This window comes from Oratosquilla oratoria, chromosome 5 (assembly GCF_046742065.1).
Source record: "Oratosquilla oratoria isolate Oo_2021 chromosome 5, ASM4674206v1, whole genome shotgun sequence".
Lineage (NCBI taxonomy): Eukaryota > Metazoa > Arthropoda > Malacostraca > Stomatopoda > Squillidae > Oratosquilla > Oratosquilla oratoria.
The window spans coordinates 42,333,977-42,351,174 of record NC_134781.1 but is presented as its reverse complement, the minus strand read 5'-3'; the positions used below and the strand labels follow the sequence as shown (position 1 = coordinate 42,351,174).

The 17,198-nt window shown below is 39.3% G+C and overlaps 1 protein-coding gene across 1 annotated transcript; it reads right to left on the bottom strand.

Annotated features, from left to right (window-relative positions):
* Positions 1 to 13,593: 13,593 nt before the first annotated feature.
* On the bottom strand, positions 13,594 to 15,765 carry LOC143025246 (protein FAM200C-like). The gene is given in 2 exon segments (XM_076184707.1): positions 13,594 to 15,047; positions 15,408 to 15,765. Coding segments are annotated over 2 exon segments (1,761 nt in total). The 3' UTR covers positions 13,594 to 13,644.
* Between the last annotated feature and the right edge of the window lie 1,433 nt (positions 15,766 to 17,198).

Genomic DNA, 17,198 nt, shown 5'->3' with positions numbered 1-17,198 from the left:
GATAAATACCTAAGTAAGATACTGTAATGATTTTAATTTATCTTATATTATTTGTTTTTGTTTTGTTATAATTTGTCTGTCTGATTTTCATTTATTATTAGTTATATGCCAATTTATTATCATTTACTATTTACCTGTTTGTTTGTTATTTAACTATACCTATGCATTTATTTATGTATTTTATTTGTTATTTACATTATTATAGTTTTTATTTATTATTAATATAATTTTTTTTTTTTTTTTTTTGCATCCGACCTAGATATGGATCAAAAGGTCTCCTGTCGGCATGCTCCGCCTTTGTAATCCTTTGTAAAATATATATATACATACATATATGTATAAATATATATATATATATACATACATATATATGTATATATATATATTGCATCCGACCTAGATATGGACCAAAAGGTTTCCTGTCGGCATGCTCCGCCTCTGTAATCCTTTGTAAAGAGATGAAGGATCAAATGCAGGCAGTGACCGAGACAGTGGAAGAGAAGATAAAAGAAAATTACTCTCAAGAAATAAAGAAACAGTGGAAAGTAGAACAGAAAAGTAAGATTTATCTTTTAAAGAAATAGTGGAGCAACAGGTCAAGGAAAATGCTAAGGAAATGGTAATTCAAGCAATTAAAGAGAAAGGTAATTTGGTTAGGGACACAGTGGATAAAGAAATATGCATTGTAATCTATGGTATTAAAGAGAAACATGATGTTCCTAGATATCAGAGAGAAAAAGATGAGAAAGAGATCACTAAGTAAATTCTGAAAGAGATTCAAGAGGAAGGACAAAGTATAGATAAAGAAATCGAGGAGACATATAGAATATGAAAATACTCAAAAGAAAAACAATATAGGCCACTAAAAGTAAAGCTTAGGTCATAAATGATTGCAGAGGAAGTACTATCTAATACAACAAAACTAGCAAATAATGAACATTACAGAAATGTATGGATAAAAAAAGAAATGAGAAATGAAGAAAAAGAGAAAGAAAAGGAACTTAGAAATGAAGCAAATGAAAATAATAATAATAATAATAATAATAATAATAATAATAATAATAATAATAATAATAATAATAATAATAATAATAATAATAATAATAATAATAATAACAATAATGATAATAATAAAAGAGAACCGACACTGAAAAGAATTATTATTTTGGAAAGTGGTGGACCTGAGACTAAGAAAATGATATATCAAGAAAAAGGAAACAAAATAGAAAAAAGGAAACATTAAATTTAGCCTATACCCAGAATTATTTCAGGACTGAATGAATTAGAAAAACCAGACATAACGGGAATAGTAGAAACTAACTTAAAAAGTACTCTACCACCAAATACTGTGGGACAAGGTCTATACAACTGTTGGACAAAGAATAGAAAGGAAAAATAGGGTGGGGGAGCATTATGTTTTACTAGGAAAGACTTAAATTTGATACAGATAATAGAAGGAAAAAACAAAGTAGAATCAATTATGATAAAAGTTGAAAGCAATTACATGAAAACTAGAAAATTTGTAGTAGTGTATATGCGGCCCAAAACACAGTCCTGGACAGGAAGTGATCATTCCAAACTGTTGGAAGATAATATGAACTAACTAATATACTGAAAGAGGAAATATAGTAATTATGGGTGATTTTAATACAAAAGAAATATGTTGGGAGGAAATGACAGTGAAGGGTGGAGAACACCTCTGGGGCAAAGTACTACTCGATATGACCATTGAATACCTAATGACTCAGTGGACAAAAGAAAATACCAGGTACAGAAACAATGAGGAACCATCGAGACTGGATTAAATACCTATGTCAGAACCTGAAATTGTGGACAGAATTGATTACAAAAGTCCGATAGGAAAGAGTGACCACGTACTAATAGAATTCAAACTAAAAGAGCAAATGGACTTAAGAAGAAATGAGAAACATAGAAAAGGAAGACTAATGTATGACAAAACAAAATTTGAATAACCCAAAAAATTCTTTTGTGACACACAAGCCCCCGGCTGCGCCGGGGGCTTGGCCTGCGGCGCTGCTCGCTCTTCTTCTTCTTCTTCTTCGAGTTCTACTTCTTCTTCGAGTTCTTCTTCTTCTTCTTCGAGTTCTTCTTCTTCTTCTTCTTCGAGTTCTTCTTTTTCTTCTTCTTTTTCTTCTTCGAGTTCTTCTTCTTCTTCTTCGAGTTCTTCTTTTTCTTCTTCGAGTTCTTCTTCTTCTTCTTCTTCTTCTTCTTCTTCTTCTTCTTCTTCGAGTTCTTCGAGTTCTTCTTCTTCTTCTTCGACTTCTTCGAGTTCTTCTTCGAGTTCTTCTTCTTCTTCGAATTCTTCTTCGAGTTCTTCTTCTTCTTCGAATTCTTCTTCGAGTTCTTTTTCGAGTTCTTCTTCGAGTTCTTCGAGTTCTTCGAGTTCTTCTTTTTCGAGTTCTTCGAGTTCTTCTTCTTCTTCGAGTTCTTCTTCTTCTTCTTCTTCTTCTTCTTCTTCTTCTTCTTCTTCTTCTTCTTCTTCGAGTTCTTCGAGTTCTACTTCTTCTTCTTCTTCTTCTTCTTCTTCTTCGAGTTCTTCTTCTTCTTAGAGTTCTTCTTCTTCTTCTTCTTCTTCTTCTTCTTCTTCTTCTTCTTCTTCTTCTTCTTCTTCTTCTTCTTCTTCTTCGAGTTCTTCTTCTTCTTCTTCGAGTTCTTCTTCTTCTTCTTCGAGTTCTTCGAGTTCTTCTTCTTCTTCGAGTTCTTCTTCTTTTTCGAGTTTTTCTTCGAGTTCCTTTTTTTCGAGTTCTTCTTCTTCTTCGAGTTCTTCTTCGAGTTCTTCTTCTTCTTCGAGTTCTTCTTCAAGTTCTTCTTCTTCTTCTTCGAGTTCTTCTACGTCGAGTTCTTCTTCGAGTTCTTCTTCTTCGAGTTCTTCTTCGAGTTCTTCTTCTTCTTTGATTTCTTCTTCGAGTTCTTCTTCTTCTTCGAAATCTTCTTCGAGTTCTTCTTCTTATTCCAGATAATACCTTTGGTAATCCCCATGATCCGATTTCCCCCCATGTTTTGTAAAATTCTTATAACCCGCAAAGTAATGTTTTTCGAACTCACACGTACTCTCTCGCGAAATTTCTCCGTCAAACAACTCAAGTTTTTCAAAAGTTTCGTCACTGTACTTGTAATCCTTGTCCTCTTTCAATCTCCTGTTGAATAACAGCAACTTTCGGTGAAACACCTTTATAGATTCCTTTACCGAATACGCTTTAATGTTACTATACAAACTTGGAAACCCCGAGGCGTGTTCCCTTCGCAGTTCGCCCATCAACTGTTTATTCCTGGTTAGAGATGCTTTCGTCATTTTTTCTTTTCCGCCACCCATTTCCAAAAGTGACGGTTCCTTTGCAATTTTAACTGTGCATTTTCTTCCGAGAACAAACAAGAGCACAAAGACACTCGGGTGAAACCCTAAATATACCCTTACACCTGCCAAGCGATGATGTAACCAATTTACCACCGGCCCGCCCCACCTCGGGAAATGACAGATTTTATTTTTATTAAGTATAAGAAACTGGGAAAAAATCTTAAATGAAGAAACAAGGATGGAAGAGAAATGGAATATACTAAAAGAAATTTATAATGAGGGAGTGAACAAATATGTACCACAACAAAAGCAAGAAAGAGTATACATAAAAATGCTGGTACAACAAAAAATGTAGTGAAGAAAAAAACAGTAAATGGCAAACATACATCAAACTAAGAAATGATTATGTAAAAATATGCAGAGATGAAAAGAGAAACTAAGAAAGAGACATAATAGTAAACTATTTTACAGGTATGTAAATGGTAAACTATAAAAATAAATTACTCCCATATTTAAAAAAGGTGACAAAAAGAAACCAAATAACTATAGGCCTATAAGTTTGACTTCAATCGTAGGAAAAATAATGGAAACTATCATCAGAGATGCTATCGAACATCATTTAGAAAGTAACCGTTTGATAAATGATAGCCAGCATGGTTTCAGACGGAAACGTTCTTGCGTGACTAACTTACTCGAATTCTACAACACAGTTATCTCGAATTATGACAAAAGAAACCATATAGATTTAGTATATCTAGACTTTGCGAAAGCTTTTGATACCGTACCACACGAAAGACTACTTACTAAATTAGCTTTGCATGGAATAAGTGGTAGCCTATTAGGTTGGACTAGTAATTGGTTGAATGGTCGAAAACAGAGAGTTGTTTTAAATGGAAAAACCTCTAGATGGAAAAGTGTTGCAAGTGGAGTTCCTCAGGGTTCCGTTCTTGGGCCACTTCTATTCATAGTATATATTATCAGTAACGACCTCAAATCATCCAAGCAGTGTATTTCAGCCTCTGAGAAAGCAAATAAGATTCTGGGATTGATTGCGCGATCTTTTGATTTCAAAAGTCCATCACTCATTAACAAGCTATATAAATCGTTAGTTCGTCCACATTTGGAATATGCTGTTTCCGTATGGTCACCGAATCTCATTAAAGACATTGACAGACTTGAAAAAGTACAACGGCGAGCCACAAAACTGATTCCAAATATCAAAAATAAATCATACGAAAATCGACTAAAACATATGAATCTGTTTTCCCTAAAAAAACGTAGACTCAGAGGTGACTTGATACAGGTCTTTAAAATTCTAAAGGGAATTGACAACATAAAAAGTGACCAAATTTTTACATTGAATGAGAATCAGACAAGAAACAATGGTCTCAAACTGTCCGGAAATAGATTCAATTTGGAAGTAGGTAGAAACAACTTTGCCAACCGTGTAGTTAATGAATGGAATAAACTTCCTGCACAGGTAGTGCAATGTAGTTCAGTTCGAAGCTTTAAGAATCATTTAGATAAATACCTAAGTAAGATGCTGTAATGATTTTAATTTATCTTATATTATTTGTTTTTGTTTTGTTATAATTTGTCTGTCTGATTTTCATTTATTATTAGTTATATGTCAATTTATTATTATTTACTATTTACCTGTTTGTTTATTATTTAAGTATACCTATGCATTTATTTATGTATTTTATTTGTTATTTACATTATTATAGTTTTTATTTATTATTTTATTATTAATATGATTTTTTTTCGCATCCGACCTAGATATGGATCAAAAGGTCTCCTGTCGGCATGCTCCGCCTTTGTAATCCTTTGTAAGCTACGCCAGGGAAATTATAAATATACAGAAGAACTAGAAATGGCTGAAATTATGAGCAATCATTTCAAATTGGTATTCACAGTTGAAAATTCACCTGTGAGTAAACAGAGAAATCCCCCAATGAAGGAAATAACTATAACACAGAAGGAAATCAGAGACCAAATAAAAAACCTTGATGTCAGAAAATCACATGGTCCAGATGGAATTGCAAATTGGATATTAAAAGAATGCATAGAAGAGTTGACGTAGAAAATATACGTGATAATTAAATACTCACTCAAAGAAGGAAAGGTACCACAGGACTGGAAAAATACAAATATTGTACCAATATATGAAGGAGGAAACAAGGAAGATCCAACCAACTACAGACCGGTCTCTCTAACAAGCACAATAGCAAAAATATGTGAAAAAGTTATCAAAAGTAGATGGGTTAAACTGTAAGGCCTGGAATTTTGAAGGAATATTGTTTTCGTAATTGCGTTTTATTTATTTATTTCTTTTTCTTTTTGAGGGTTGACTTGAGAGTCTAAGTGCATGGATGTCGTGATGGTTTTATTCAACCAAGAAGCAGACAAAGGAGGAAAGAGGGCCTTAACAGATCAAGAATTTATTTTGTTCTGTGTCTACCCATCAAAATGTAATGCCAAAAGGGCCTTACCATAATCATAGTGAAGAAAACATACAATAGCAAGAAGTAGCTACGAATATTTCAACTGATCCTAGAGACGACACTGGAATGTTCAAGAACAATAGCTCACCGTAACTCCGCCACCCGTGACATCACTAAGATGCGTTCGGACGGAGGCGTAAACTGGGACCATTAGCTTTAAGAGGATTAGGAAAATTTCCCAACTTTCAGCTCAGGATTCCACTAGAGGAATAGTTTAGGGAGAGATTGTAACAGCTAGGAGTTGTGTTGAGAAGCGAAATGAAGTTTTACGAAATAGTACGAGAGGGGAGGTTGGTAGTTTTACGCATGGATGCGAACACATACGCCCATCTCGGTTTCTTGTGCGCAGCTAAAATTAGTCTGACGCCCGAATTACCCCCGTTAACAGTGTCAATGTGTTCTGTATGATTAATGGGATTAAGTGACGATATGTGAAAATTATATTATATATATATTGAAGACATAGTAGATAGAGATTAATATTAAGTATTTAGATGAGTCTAACGCCCGAATTACCACCGTTAACAGGGTGAAAAAGGGGTTAGAGTGTGAACACAAACACGTTACACTTGTTGCGTGGAAGGGGTAGTCGAAGGTGTTATACATATGTTCATTAGCTACTAGGGGGAAATGCTTAGTACAGTTCTGAATGTGATCGTTCTGAATGGGAAAGGATACAGTGTATTGTAGACACTCATACGGTGGCCAGAAGGTTGGAGCGTAAGAATCACGCCTACCCACGCGCCCTGACCTACTTATGGTGCCCATACGCATCGGCCCATAGTCTCCATAACTGCGTCATTAACTACCTAGTATGTTCAGCTAAGCCCAGGCCATTGTAGTTGTTAGACAGGACCAACATATATATACATATATTTTTCATACCGTATGGACCACAATTTATTGTCTTGTGGAGAAAACCACAGTATACCCTTTTATTTTTTATATATTTTTCTACAGTTTAATGATTAATGCATAGAAAACCTACACTTCTATTCTTTCATTATCCAACTTGGACATCACTATTGTAGTGTTACGGAAGGCCTTTCGCTACCCAGAACCGACCCCGAACGACCTGAGGAAAGGAAACGGAATTAGACGGGATTAACGAGGAGCAGTTTCCATCTTTGATTATATATATCCATATAGGCAATTGGGTGGTGGCAGCGTATACCTTTAAGACATCAGGCTTAATTTCATAATTCCCAAATCGTCCCTATACGGGTATCTTTAATCATTCCCATTGGAGGTGCTTTTGGTTAAACACTAGTCACATCTTGTCCTAACCCCCCCCCCCCCCTCAGTGGTAAGTCCTTAATAAATATCGTTCGAGACGCCGCATTCCCCGACGGCACCACATTTTTGGTGGCCGAGCAGTGGGATCCACGCTATTAACCAACCTGAACCCCACTTATCTGTGTGTCGACTCAGACAAAGCTTGTGTACCCTGTGGATTGGCAGTAGTGTCATCAAAGACAGAATAGATCCTCGGCAGTCTCTAAGTAGGAGTATAGAAATAACGGATGAGATTGTGTGGGGAAGTGACGTGTTAAGGTGTATAGTTTTGATGGAACTACACATTATTAAAGGCAATCAGGTAAAAATGGAAAATAAAACGGAATGGAAATCTAATTCGGGAGAGGAAGAAGAGACGAGAGCAAGGACGGGAAACAGACCTGAGTGGGAATTCCACCCAGGAGGAGGCGAAGGAACAAGTGCTACAAATGAACAAAGGGTCAGTGGAGAACTATTAGAGATAATAGGTACGTTGAGGAACGTAATAGACACACAGGCACAGAATGCCCAATGCACACCCAAAACCCCAATAAAGGAGGAAAAACCAAGGATACTCGCAGACCCAAACGGCATTCCCATACTAAGGTTAGAAGAGTTACGGGGACTTGATGCCATAGCCAAGTTCCAATTATTTATTGAGTTGGTGGAGCGATGTAGCGACGATGACCAGGAAAGAGTCCTGATTGCAAAGAGTAGGATCAGCCCGGAATTAGCCGTCGTCATATACAACAATCAAAAAAGGGGAACCATCCACTCATGGGAGTCTTTTAAGACGGGGCTACAGAAGGAATTCGGCATTGAAGTTAACCTTGATCGAGCATGGCAGGACTTAGAGATCATGAGATATGACTGAATAGAGTCACCAGAGACATTCATACAGAAGTTTAAATACCTTCATGCAGTACTCGAGACGAGAATCCCAAGTGAAAGCTTACCAAACTGGCACCAGATCATCAAAAGGAAGCTATGGAATGGGTTACCCACAGGATCAAAGGAAAGGATTGAGGAGTTCTTAAATGATGGGTACCCCCTTAACCACTTCCTAAATAGGTTAGAGAACGAGAGGCAGTTCTTGATGACTCAAAGGAACTCGCCGGTGAACGTGTTACATGCCAAGGAGAGGAAAAACAGCCGTACCCGAGGTGATGTCGATGTAGATGAACTCATGGATAGGATTCGCAAGCTAGAGGTTCAGTTAGAGCAGGAGAAGGGGAGGAATGCACAAGAAGGTATCGACCGTCTCAGATACTGTCAATTCTGTCAAACAGCCTCCCATTGGTTAAAAGACTGTTGGAGGAAACCACCCCCTGGCCATTGTTTTGATTGTGGAAAGCTAAGTTGCAGGAGGGGAGACCCGAATTGCCCGGCCTCGAAGAAGAGACAATACCGCTCAAACTCCAAAGGTTCAAAATGACTGGATAACAGGAAATCAACACCGGTGATCACTACAGAAGTAGAAGGCCAGCAACAAAGGGCATCAGTAGACACAGGGAGTGATCACACATTGGTGTCGGAGAAAGCATCCAAGATGATTGAAGGAGAACTCAACTTGTGGAGGAATCCATCAAGATTACAAGGGGTCATAGGGAACCCGCTTAGGATAATTGGAATGACAAAAACAAAGGTTAATGTGGGTAATGCAAAGGTAGTTACACAATGGATTCCTATAGTACCAGACTCACACCTAGCTACTGACGCACTAATGGGATGTGACATCTTGAATCAAGCAGATTATCATTGGAACGCCAGGAAGAGAACTCTATGCTGGGGTAAGGTATCGTATCCATTTAACACCGTCAAGAGTGAACGGGGGGGAGGTCCGACAGGTTTGAGAGAGCCCCATTACGCTAAATGGAAATCCGAAGCATCACTTACAAGTAGGTTTGGAGGCTCCAGTATTCTTAGAGCCATATTAGACTAGATTTATAACAGTCCCAGTGAGAGAAAAACCGGGCACAAGTCTTACAGTGTATCCCCAAGCAAGTTACAGTCATAACGGCCACCTATATGTAGTAGATGTTAGCAAAGAGGGTTCAATATACGTACCACTGATTAACAATTCTAAGAAAGTGCTGAAGTACCAGAAGGGGACTATAATAGGTTCATATGAGGTGACTAGGAACATAGTCCCTTTTAGAATAAATGTGACCAGAGAAATATACAATGATCTACTGCCTAATTATGAGTCAGCAAAGTTAGAAGGTACTAGGTTAGAGAAGTTGGAAGAGAAAATAAGGGAACGAAACTGGGACCATCTTACGAACATGGAGCAGAGAGAGTTGAACGAACTGATCCTAGAGCTCAAACAACTATTTATACTGGGAAGCAATGACCTGGGGTTAATTGAAGGTCCACCCGCTCATATACAGGTAAATAACCCTCAGCCCAGTAGAGCCCCAATATACCGTTATCCTGAACAGGCAAAGACCATTATCTCAGATATGCTATCGGATATGGAGGAAAAGGGGATTATTAAGAAATCGACGGCAGCCTGGTTATCTCCTATAGTCCTGGTGAACAAACCCGATGGCAGCAAAAGGATGCGCCTGGACTATAGGCGCGTGAATGAACAACTGACAACAGATGTCTACCCTTTGCCCAGACTAGATGAATTAGTAGAACAAGCAAGTGGTCATGAATATTATGTAATATTAGATATGAAGGATGCGTACTTCCAAATCATGTTAGACAAGGAAAGCAGAGATCTCACTACCTTCAGTGATGGTGTATCATTATAGAGATTTAGAAGATTGCCTTTCGGACTGAATTGTGCTCCTGCTATATTTTCAAGACGCATGACTGAGGTGTTGAAGCCCCTGTTGCAGAAAGGATGGGTCAGGAATTATCTGGATGATGTTATTCTATGGGCACCCACCTTCACAGAACTAGTGAAACGACTAGGTGAACTATTCTTGGATTAAAAGAGGTTACATTTCTGGGACATGTAGTATCAGCAAAAGGTAGTAAGCCATTACCAATGAACGTGGATGCCATAATTAAGATGAAAGCACCAAAGAATGTAAAGGAGGTGAGGAGATTCCTAGGGATGTGTGGATTTTATAGGAAGTACATACCAGATTTCGCGAAAATCGTGGTACCACTCACTAATCTTACGAAGTCGGATTCTGAATATGTATGGAACAGCAATCCCCAGAAAGCATTTGGACACCTGAAGGAGAAGCTAACCAGTGCGCCAATACTAGCGAAATTACGGAATGACCAACCATTCCTATTAACTACTGATGCCAGCAACATACACGTGGGGGCAGCACTGAGCCAACTGCAACCAGAAGGGGCATTAAACCCATAGGATATTTCTCAAAGAAGTTAAACCCATGCGAAACGCGGTTCGCGGTTACAGATAAGGAGGCACTCGCAATAGTGCTAGCTTGCAGAAACTTTCACCATCACTTATGGGGGACGAAGTTCACCATTGTAACAGATTACCAGCCCCTAACCAGTGTATTCAAAAGAAAGACCAAGTCTCCACGCAGGGATAGGTGGATCCTGGAGATGAGAGAATACCAGTATGAGATCCAGTATGTAAAAGGGAAGGAAAATGTTGTAGCAGACCAATTGTCGAGGCCAGTTAGAGTGATCACGAGAGTACCAGAAGCCACTTGGCTGGGTTACGATAGACCCACTTTCAAGGATAAACAGAGAGTTCCACAATGCAAGAACTAGGCAACTACTTAGAAGGGGGCACATTAGCAAGTAGGTGCTTAAGGAAGACGACCCTAGATCAGTTGGCTTTGATAGACGACACCTTATATTATGCTAGAGAGAATTCAGATGAAAGCGTTCACTACACACTCATAATCCCTCACAGTTTGATTCAGGAAGCAATAAGAAATGCACATGAGTGAACAGGTCATCTAGGACAAAAGAAAACCATTAAACAGGCCGAGGAACTGTTCTATTGTCCAAATCTAAAGGTAGATGTGTGTAATTTTGTAAAGAGATGCATTACTTGTCAGAGGTTCAAGGGTACACAAGGGTTGTCACAGCAATGCAAAGAGTTCCGCCTGCTACAAAGGCAATGGAGAAAATAGGCATAGACCTAACGGATATAGTATCCGGGTCGCAAGGATATAGGTATATTATGAGCATAATCGATCACTACAGTAGGTTCGTCAGGTTCTTCCCATTGAGAACAAAACACCACCAACACATACTACACTCCCTAACCCGGTTCTTCGCAGACTATGGCACCCCAGAGAGCATCATAACAGACAATGGAGCAGAATTCACCAACACGGCTTTCAAGAAGTTGTGTGGAGAACAGCAAATCACCCTACTCTACACCACCCCATACCACCCACGAGCAAACGGTGTAATAGAACGGATGCATCGAACGTTGAAGAGCATCCTGGCAACACTATGCCAGGGACACCCAAACAAATGGCCGGATCTACTACAGGCCTGTCAGAGGAAGATGAATGGAGCCACATACACCTCCACCGGACATACTCCCTATTTCGCCTTCTTCGAAAGACACCCACCAAGATTGGCAGGTCATAGACTCCCAGGTGTAGAGGGAACGGAAGATGAAACAGAGGTCGCTCATCAAATCATCCGAGAAACCCACCGCAAGATGACAACGGAGTACCGGAGTGTGGCGAACCGCAGGAGAGGCGAGCAGAAGGTGGAAGCGGGATCTTTAGTATGGATCCGGAAGGAAACTGCTATACCGGGTACCTGCCGCAAGCTGAACCCTAAGTGGGAAGAACCCTATAAAGTGGTGGAGGTGTTAGCGGGACATAGTGTATATGAACTAAGAAATCCCTTCACGGGAAGGGAGACAAGGAGAGCTGCTGCTCAAGTGAAACCTTACTTTGGTTCCGAAGAGTGGTTGGTAGAGCCTGTTGAAAGAGAGTTCCACCCAGATCTGGAAGTGGAAATACTACCACCGAGGATGCATCGTGCACCAAGACGGCTCATCGAGGAATACTGAAGAAATCAACTGGAGCAACCCGATCAATTGGTGTCATACCGAGTGATTTAAGGTGCTAAGACGACAGTAATTAACTGCAATAGGAAATGCAGTGATCATACTGCGCCAGTATAATTCCAATGAAAAACGAATGCTCGTGCAAATTAATCCGAAGGCGCCCGCAATGTTTCTATATATTGGACCACATTAGAGTTAAGGCTTAAATGTAACCCACCTCTATTCTTTATACATGTGTAAGGTTAAAATATCTTAGGATTAAGGATACATATATTGTATATGTCGTTGTAAAAGGAAACTTTGGCAACAGCCAGGTGAAGGAACTTAATGTCAACTTAAAGGGAGGATAAAGAAGTCCATATCAGTCTAGGAGAGGGACTACACACGATGGTTAGCGAGGACTTTCATTTGGAGTAGTATTGGGAAATGGGGAAATTCTTTAGTTCTAGTTGGGGTCATGGACACAACTCAATTCACAATTACCCGCTTGACAGGGGTGTAGGACTTCAGGATCTGGTGGACAATCGCCGATTGCCCAGAGATGAGCCCACAGAAGGGGGAGTAGTGTGCCACCCATAGGGCGAATCCATATGAGAGAGTCGTGGCTTAGCTCGGTCGTAGCGGCTATGCATTTCTAGTCAAGTATTAGGTAAGAGGTCAATTGGGGAATCCAGCCAATACGAAAACTGATGCAAAAAGTCCATGGAGACACCCACAGTAAATTGGTGTACCCCTGGGTCACCTGAGATTCGTACACCTACGAGTGTGCTGAGGGGATATTGCCTCGTCAATCTATCAAAAGGGTAATCACTCTCTGATGACAGGATGGAGATATTGCAGGGGATTTGGACCACACCAAATAGAATCCTTCACGTGACGTTACGGATTTTTTCTTACAGGGGGGTGTAGGGCCGTGTAAGGCCAGGAATTTTGAAGGAATATTGTTTTCATAATTGCATTTTATTCTTTTTTTTTTTTTTTTTTTTTTTGAGGGTTGGCTTGAGAGTCTAAGTGCATGGATGTCGTGATGGTTTTATTCAACCAAGGAGACAAATGAGGAAAGAGGGCCTTAATAGATCAAGAATTTATTTTGCTCTTTGTTCACCCATGAAGATGTGTTGCCAAAAGGGCCTTACCATAATAATAGTGAAGAAAACATGCAATAGGAAGAGATAGCTACGAATATTTCAACTGATCCTAGAGACGACTAGCTCACCGTAACTCCGCCCACCCGTGACATCACTAAGATGCGTTCGGACGGAGGCGTAAACTAGGACCATTAGCTTTAAGAGGATTAGGAAAAATTCCCAACTTTCAGCTCAGGATTCCACTAGAGCAGTGGTTCTTAACAGTGCTCGTACCCCTTGATATCTCAGAAGATTTTCTCGTACCCCCATCCAATATAAATACCATACAAACGTATTAGTGATACAAACCTTGCTGAGAAATTATTAGATTTTTAAATTACTGAACAAAGGTACTTTTTTATTTCAAATGAAAAGTCAATTACCAGGATACAATGAATGCAAATTATAACAGTAATTATAAGTAATACTACATGATACAACAACACATTTTTAGTGGCTCTTTTGCTGTTGTTTCTCAATAATGATGATGTTCAATCGAAGTTCTTTATTTGAAAGTGCCAGACGCATGTCATCACTTGCATCCAAACGGTTTCTGGCTTTTGTTTTGATGTGTAGGAGCGCTGAAAAATTTGCCTCGCATAAGTATGTTGTCTCAAATGGCACGAGGACCTCCAAAGCTCTCCCTGCTAACTGTGGGAATGTTTGGAGTTGTGCACATCAAAACATATCCATTTGCGTTTTTTCAAACTCCATTTGGATTCTGTCACTGGTTTGCAACTCCACAAGATCATCCTTCATCATATCATTATCATCCATGGAATCAAGGTTGAAAAGAAATGGATCCCGTATCCGTCTTTGTGCCACATAACCTTCTTCAAGGTGAAAATACCCTTGGAAGGACTGAATCAGTTCTTGCAAATGTTCTCTTACTTCATTCACGATGGGCATCTCTTCTTCAGCACTAGCAGCCTCATCAAGAGAAGGGAAATTTGCAAAATTTCCACTTTCAATGCGTTTTATCCACATTGGAAACTTCTTGGTGAGGGCGGATAACTTTTCTCTGGCAGTTATCATATTCATCGCTGTTCCTTGCATAGAGACATTCAGTTCATTGAGGTGCGTGAATACATCTGCCAGATATGCCAGAGACAAAATAAACTCCCTGTTTTCAAAATGGTCAGCAAGTTCACTGCCTTGATTTCTAAGAAACTGCATAATTTCTTCATGAAGTTCAAAGACACGTGTAAGTACCCTGCCACGGGAAAGCCATCTCACTTCTGTGTGGTAAAGAAGAACACTGTGCTCAGCTCCAATTTCTTCGCAAAAAGATGTAAAAAGACGTTGATTCACTGGCCGTCCTCTGATGAAATTTACAGCACGCACAACAACTGATAAAACAGTCTTTAATTTTTCTGGCAGTGTCTTTGTAGCAAGTGCATGACGATGCAACACACAGTGAGTGACAGTTACATGGGGAACCTCTTTTTTCACCAGGGTAGCAAAGCCTGATTTATTTCCAAGCATGACAGGGGCTCCATCAATGCAAATTGAATCACATATGTTGAGAGTCATTCCATGTTCCATGAAGAACTCTTTCACAAGATTGAACACATCAGTTGCTTTTGCAGTAGTTTTCAGAGGTTTACAAAATAAGAATTCTTCTTCTTTCTCTTTCACATATCGAACAAATGCCATCAACTGACTGCAAATACTAACGTCCAGCTGAATACTCACTTTAACAGGACTAGCTTTCAGGTCTGTTATCACCTGCTGCAAGATATCTCGACTCATATCATTAATCCTTGAATGGATAACGTCATTTGACAGAGGTATCTGTTTAAGCTTCTTTTCAGCTTCTGCCCCTAACACTATTTTTGTCAATGAAAATCCATGTGAACAAGTTGTATAGACACGGTAAAGGAAACATGGACTGGTGGTGAAGCTTTTATTCCTGACGTTTCGTCTATCGACTTTCTCAAAGGAATGAGCATACTAGATATATACAGAGTTTATAAACACGCCTTACGGCTCAAGGGGGTGTGCGAGCGTATAACGCTGTGTTCTGATTGGCCCGCTGAGACAGCCAATCACGAAGCGCTATATTCGCTGAGGCGTGTTTATAAACTCTGTATGTATCTAGTATGCTCATTCCTTTGAGAAAGTCGATAGACGAAACGTCAGGAATAAAAGCTTCACCTCCAGTCCATGTTCCCTTTACCGTGTCTATACAATTTTTGTCATTTTTAATGCATAAGGTTTCACAAACTCCTCTGCAATAGTATGGGCTTTTTTCTTCTTTGCACACAAAAGTGCAACTCCACAAGATGCTTGCAACAAAGGTTTCTCAACTGGCACAAAACCTACCTTTGACAGGGTACCACTACGATCAAATCGTTCCCACTTGATCTTCAAGCTGTTTAAGTCATGTCCTGCATCTAAGCCTCCATGCCGATTGTTGAAGTGCTCATTCATTCTTGATGGTTTGAGATTTGCATTTGCAAATACTACGTTGCAGAGTATGCACTGTGATCGTTGAGTTCCATCTGCCTCAGTCATACAGGTAAAACCATAATGAATGTAGTCGTCGTTCCACTTACGTTTCTTAGACATAGTAAATAGATCTTGACCACACCGATACCTGGAAAAATGCAGGCCTGGATGTTATAACAGGTATAATGTATAACATAATGTTTTTAGTGTGGTATAAAAGATATCTAATATTGAAGGCATGAGGTGGAATTTGGTGAACCGTGTATTGTGCTGGTGGTCATACGTTATTATACAGCGGTTATAAGTTATATAATAACGTATCACCACGACAATACACAGTCCACCATATTCCTCCTCATGCACATAACGGAACCTTCGATATTAGATATATTTTATCAATATATCTATTCTAGACAATTTCACAGTTATATCACACTAAAAAACATTATATTGTGACAAATAAAATACATACATACATATACCAAGGCTTTTTCCCCCTTACTAGGGAGGTAGCAAAAAAGGAAAAGGCATAAAAATCAATCCCACCCATTTCATCCCTGAATACACTCCACACCCCTCCACCCTTTCTCTTATCTTAGCACCTCCTGGGTGACGGGTCATCCCTGCACCCTGTCCACTGCCCTGGCTCAGAAGCAGTGTCGCAAGACACAGCACATCCACAGCAAGGCCGCTTCATAAAATCGGCGACCCCCCTCTCCGTCCCCCCATTGCATAAAAGGAGAAGACGGGGAGAAATCGCTTTGGGCTGCGTCAAATTTTGCTCACACATACTACCTCATCCCCCATCCCCCCGCCCACTACACCTCATGCATCACAACATCATCCATATACAACCATTCTCCATTCACCCCTGTCTTCTGTCCTCTCCCGTCCTTCCTCAACAGACATTCCCCTCTTCCCCAAAGCCCCCTTCTAGAATTAAAAAGACAGTTAAGAGAAGTAAAGGATGAGAATGAGGAATTGAAGAGGAGTAAAAGAGAGAATAAAGAGTCCATAGCAAAAGAGGTAATTGGTTGGAAAAAAGTACAAGAGAACAACAAAATGGAATTTAGAGGTATAATGGAACAGCAGATGAAAGAACAAACTAAGGACACAGTTATTAAAGTGATGAGGGAGAAGGAGAATATAGTAAGAGACTTAGCAGATAAAAAGAAATGTATAATTATATTAGGGAGGGAAGATAAGTATAATCTTAATAGGACTACACGAATAAAGGAGGAAAAGGAAAAAGTAAATAAGATAGTAGAAATAGTTCAAGAAGATGAACCAGAAATTGGGAAACAAATAGAAGAATTGTATAGGTTCGGGAAATACAATACAGATAAAACCAGACCAATTAAGGTTAAATTCAGGTCACAAACGACAGCAGAGAATTGTAAGAGGCCGGTAGATAGAGGTAGACATTTAGGTAGATAGAGGGGTGGGTGGAGAGGAATGTACATTTTATAGTCATTTTATATTCGGTTGTTATGATACAATGGCCGACTACAAGTTGCAGAGTTACTGTCTTATATTGTAAACATTGGTTAGGG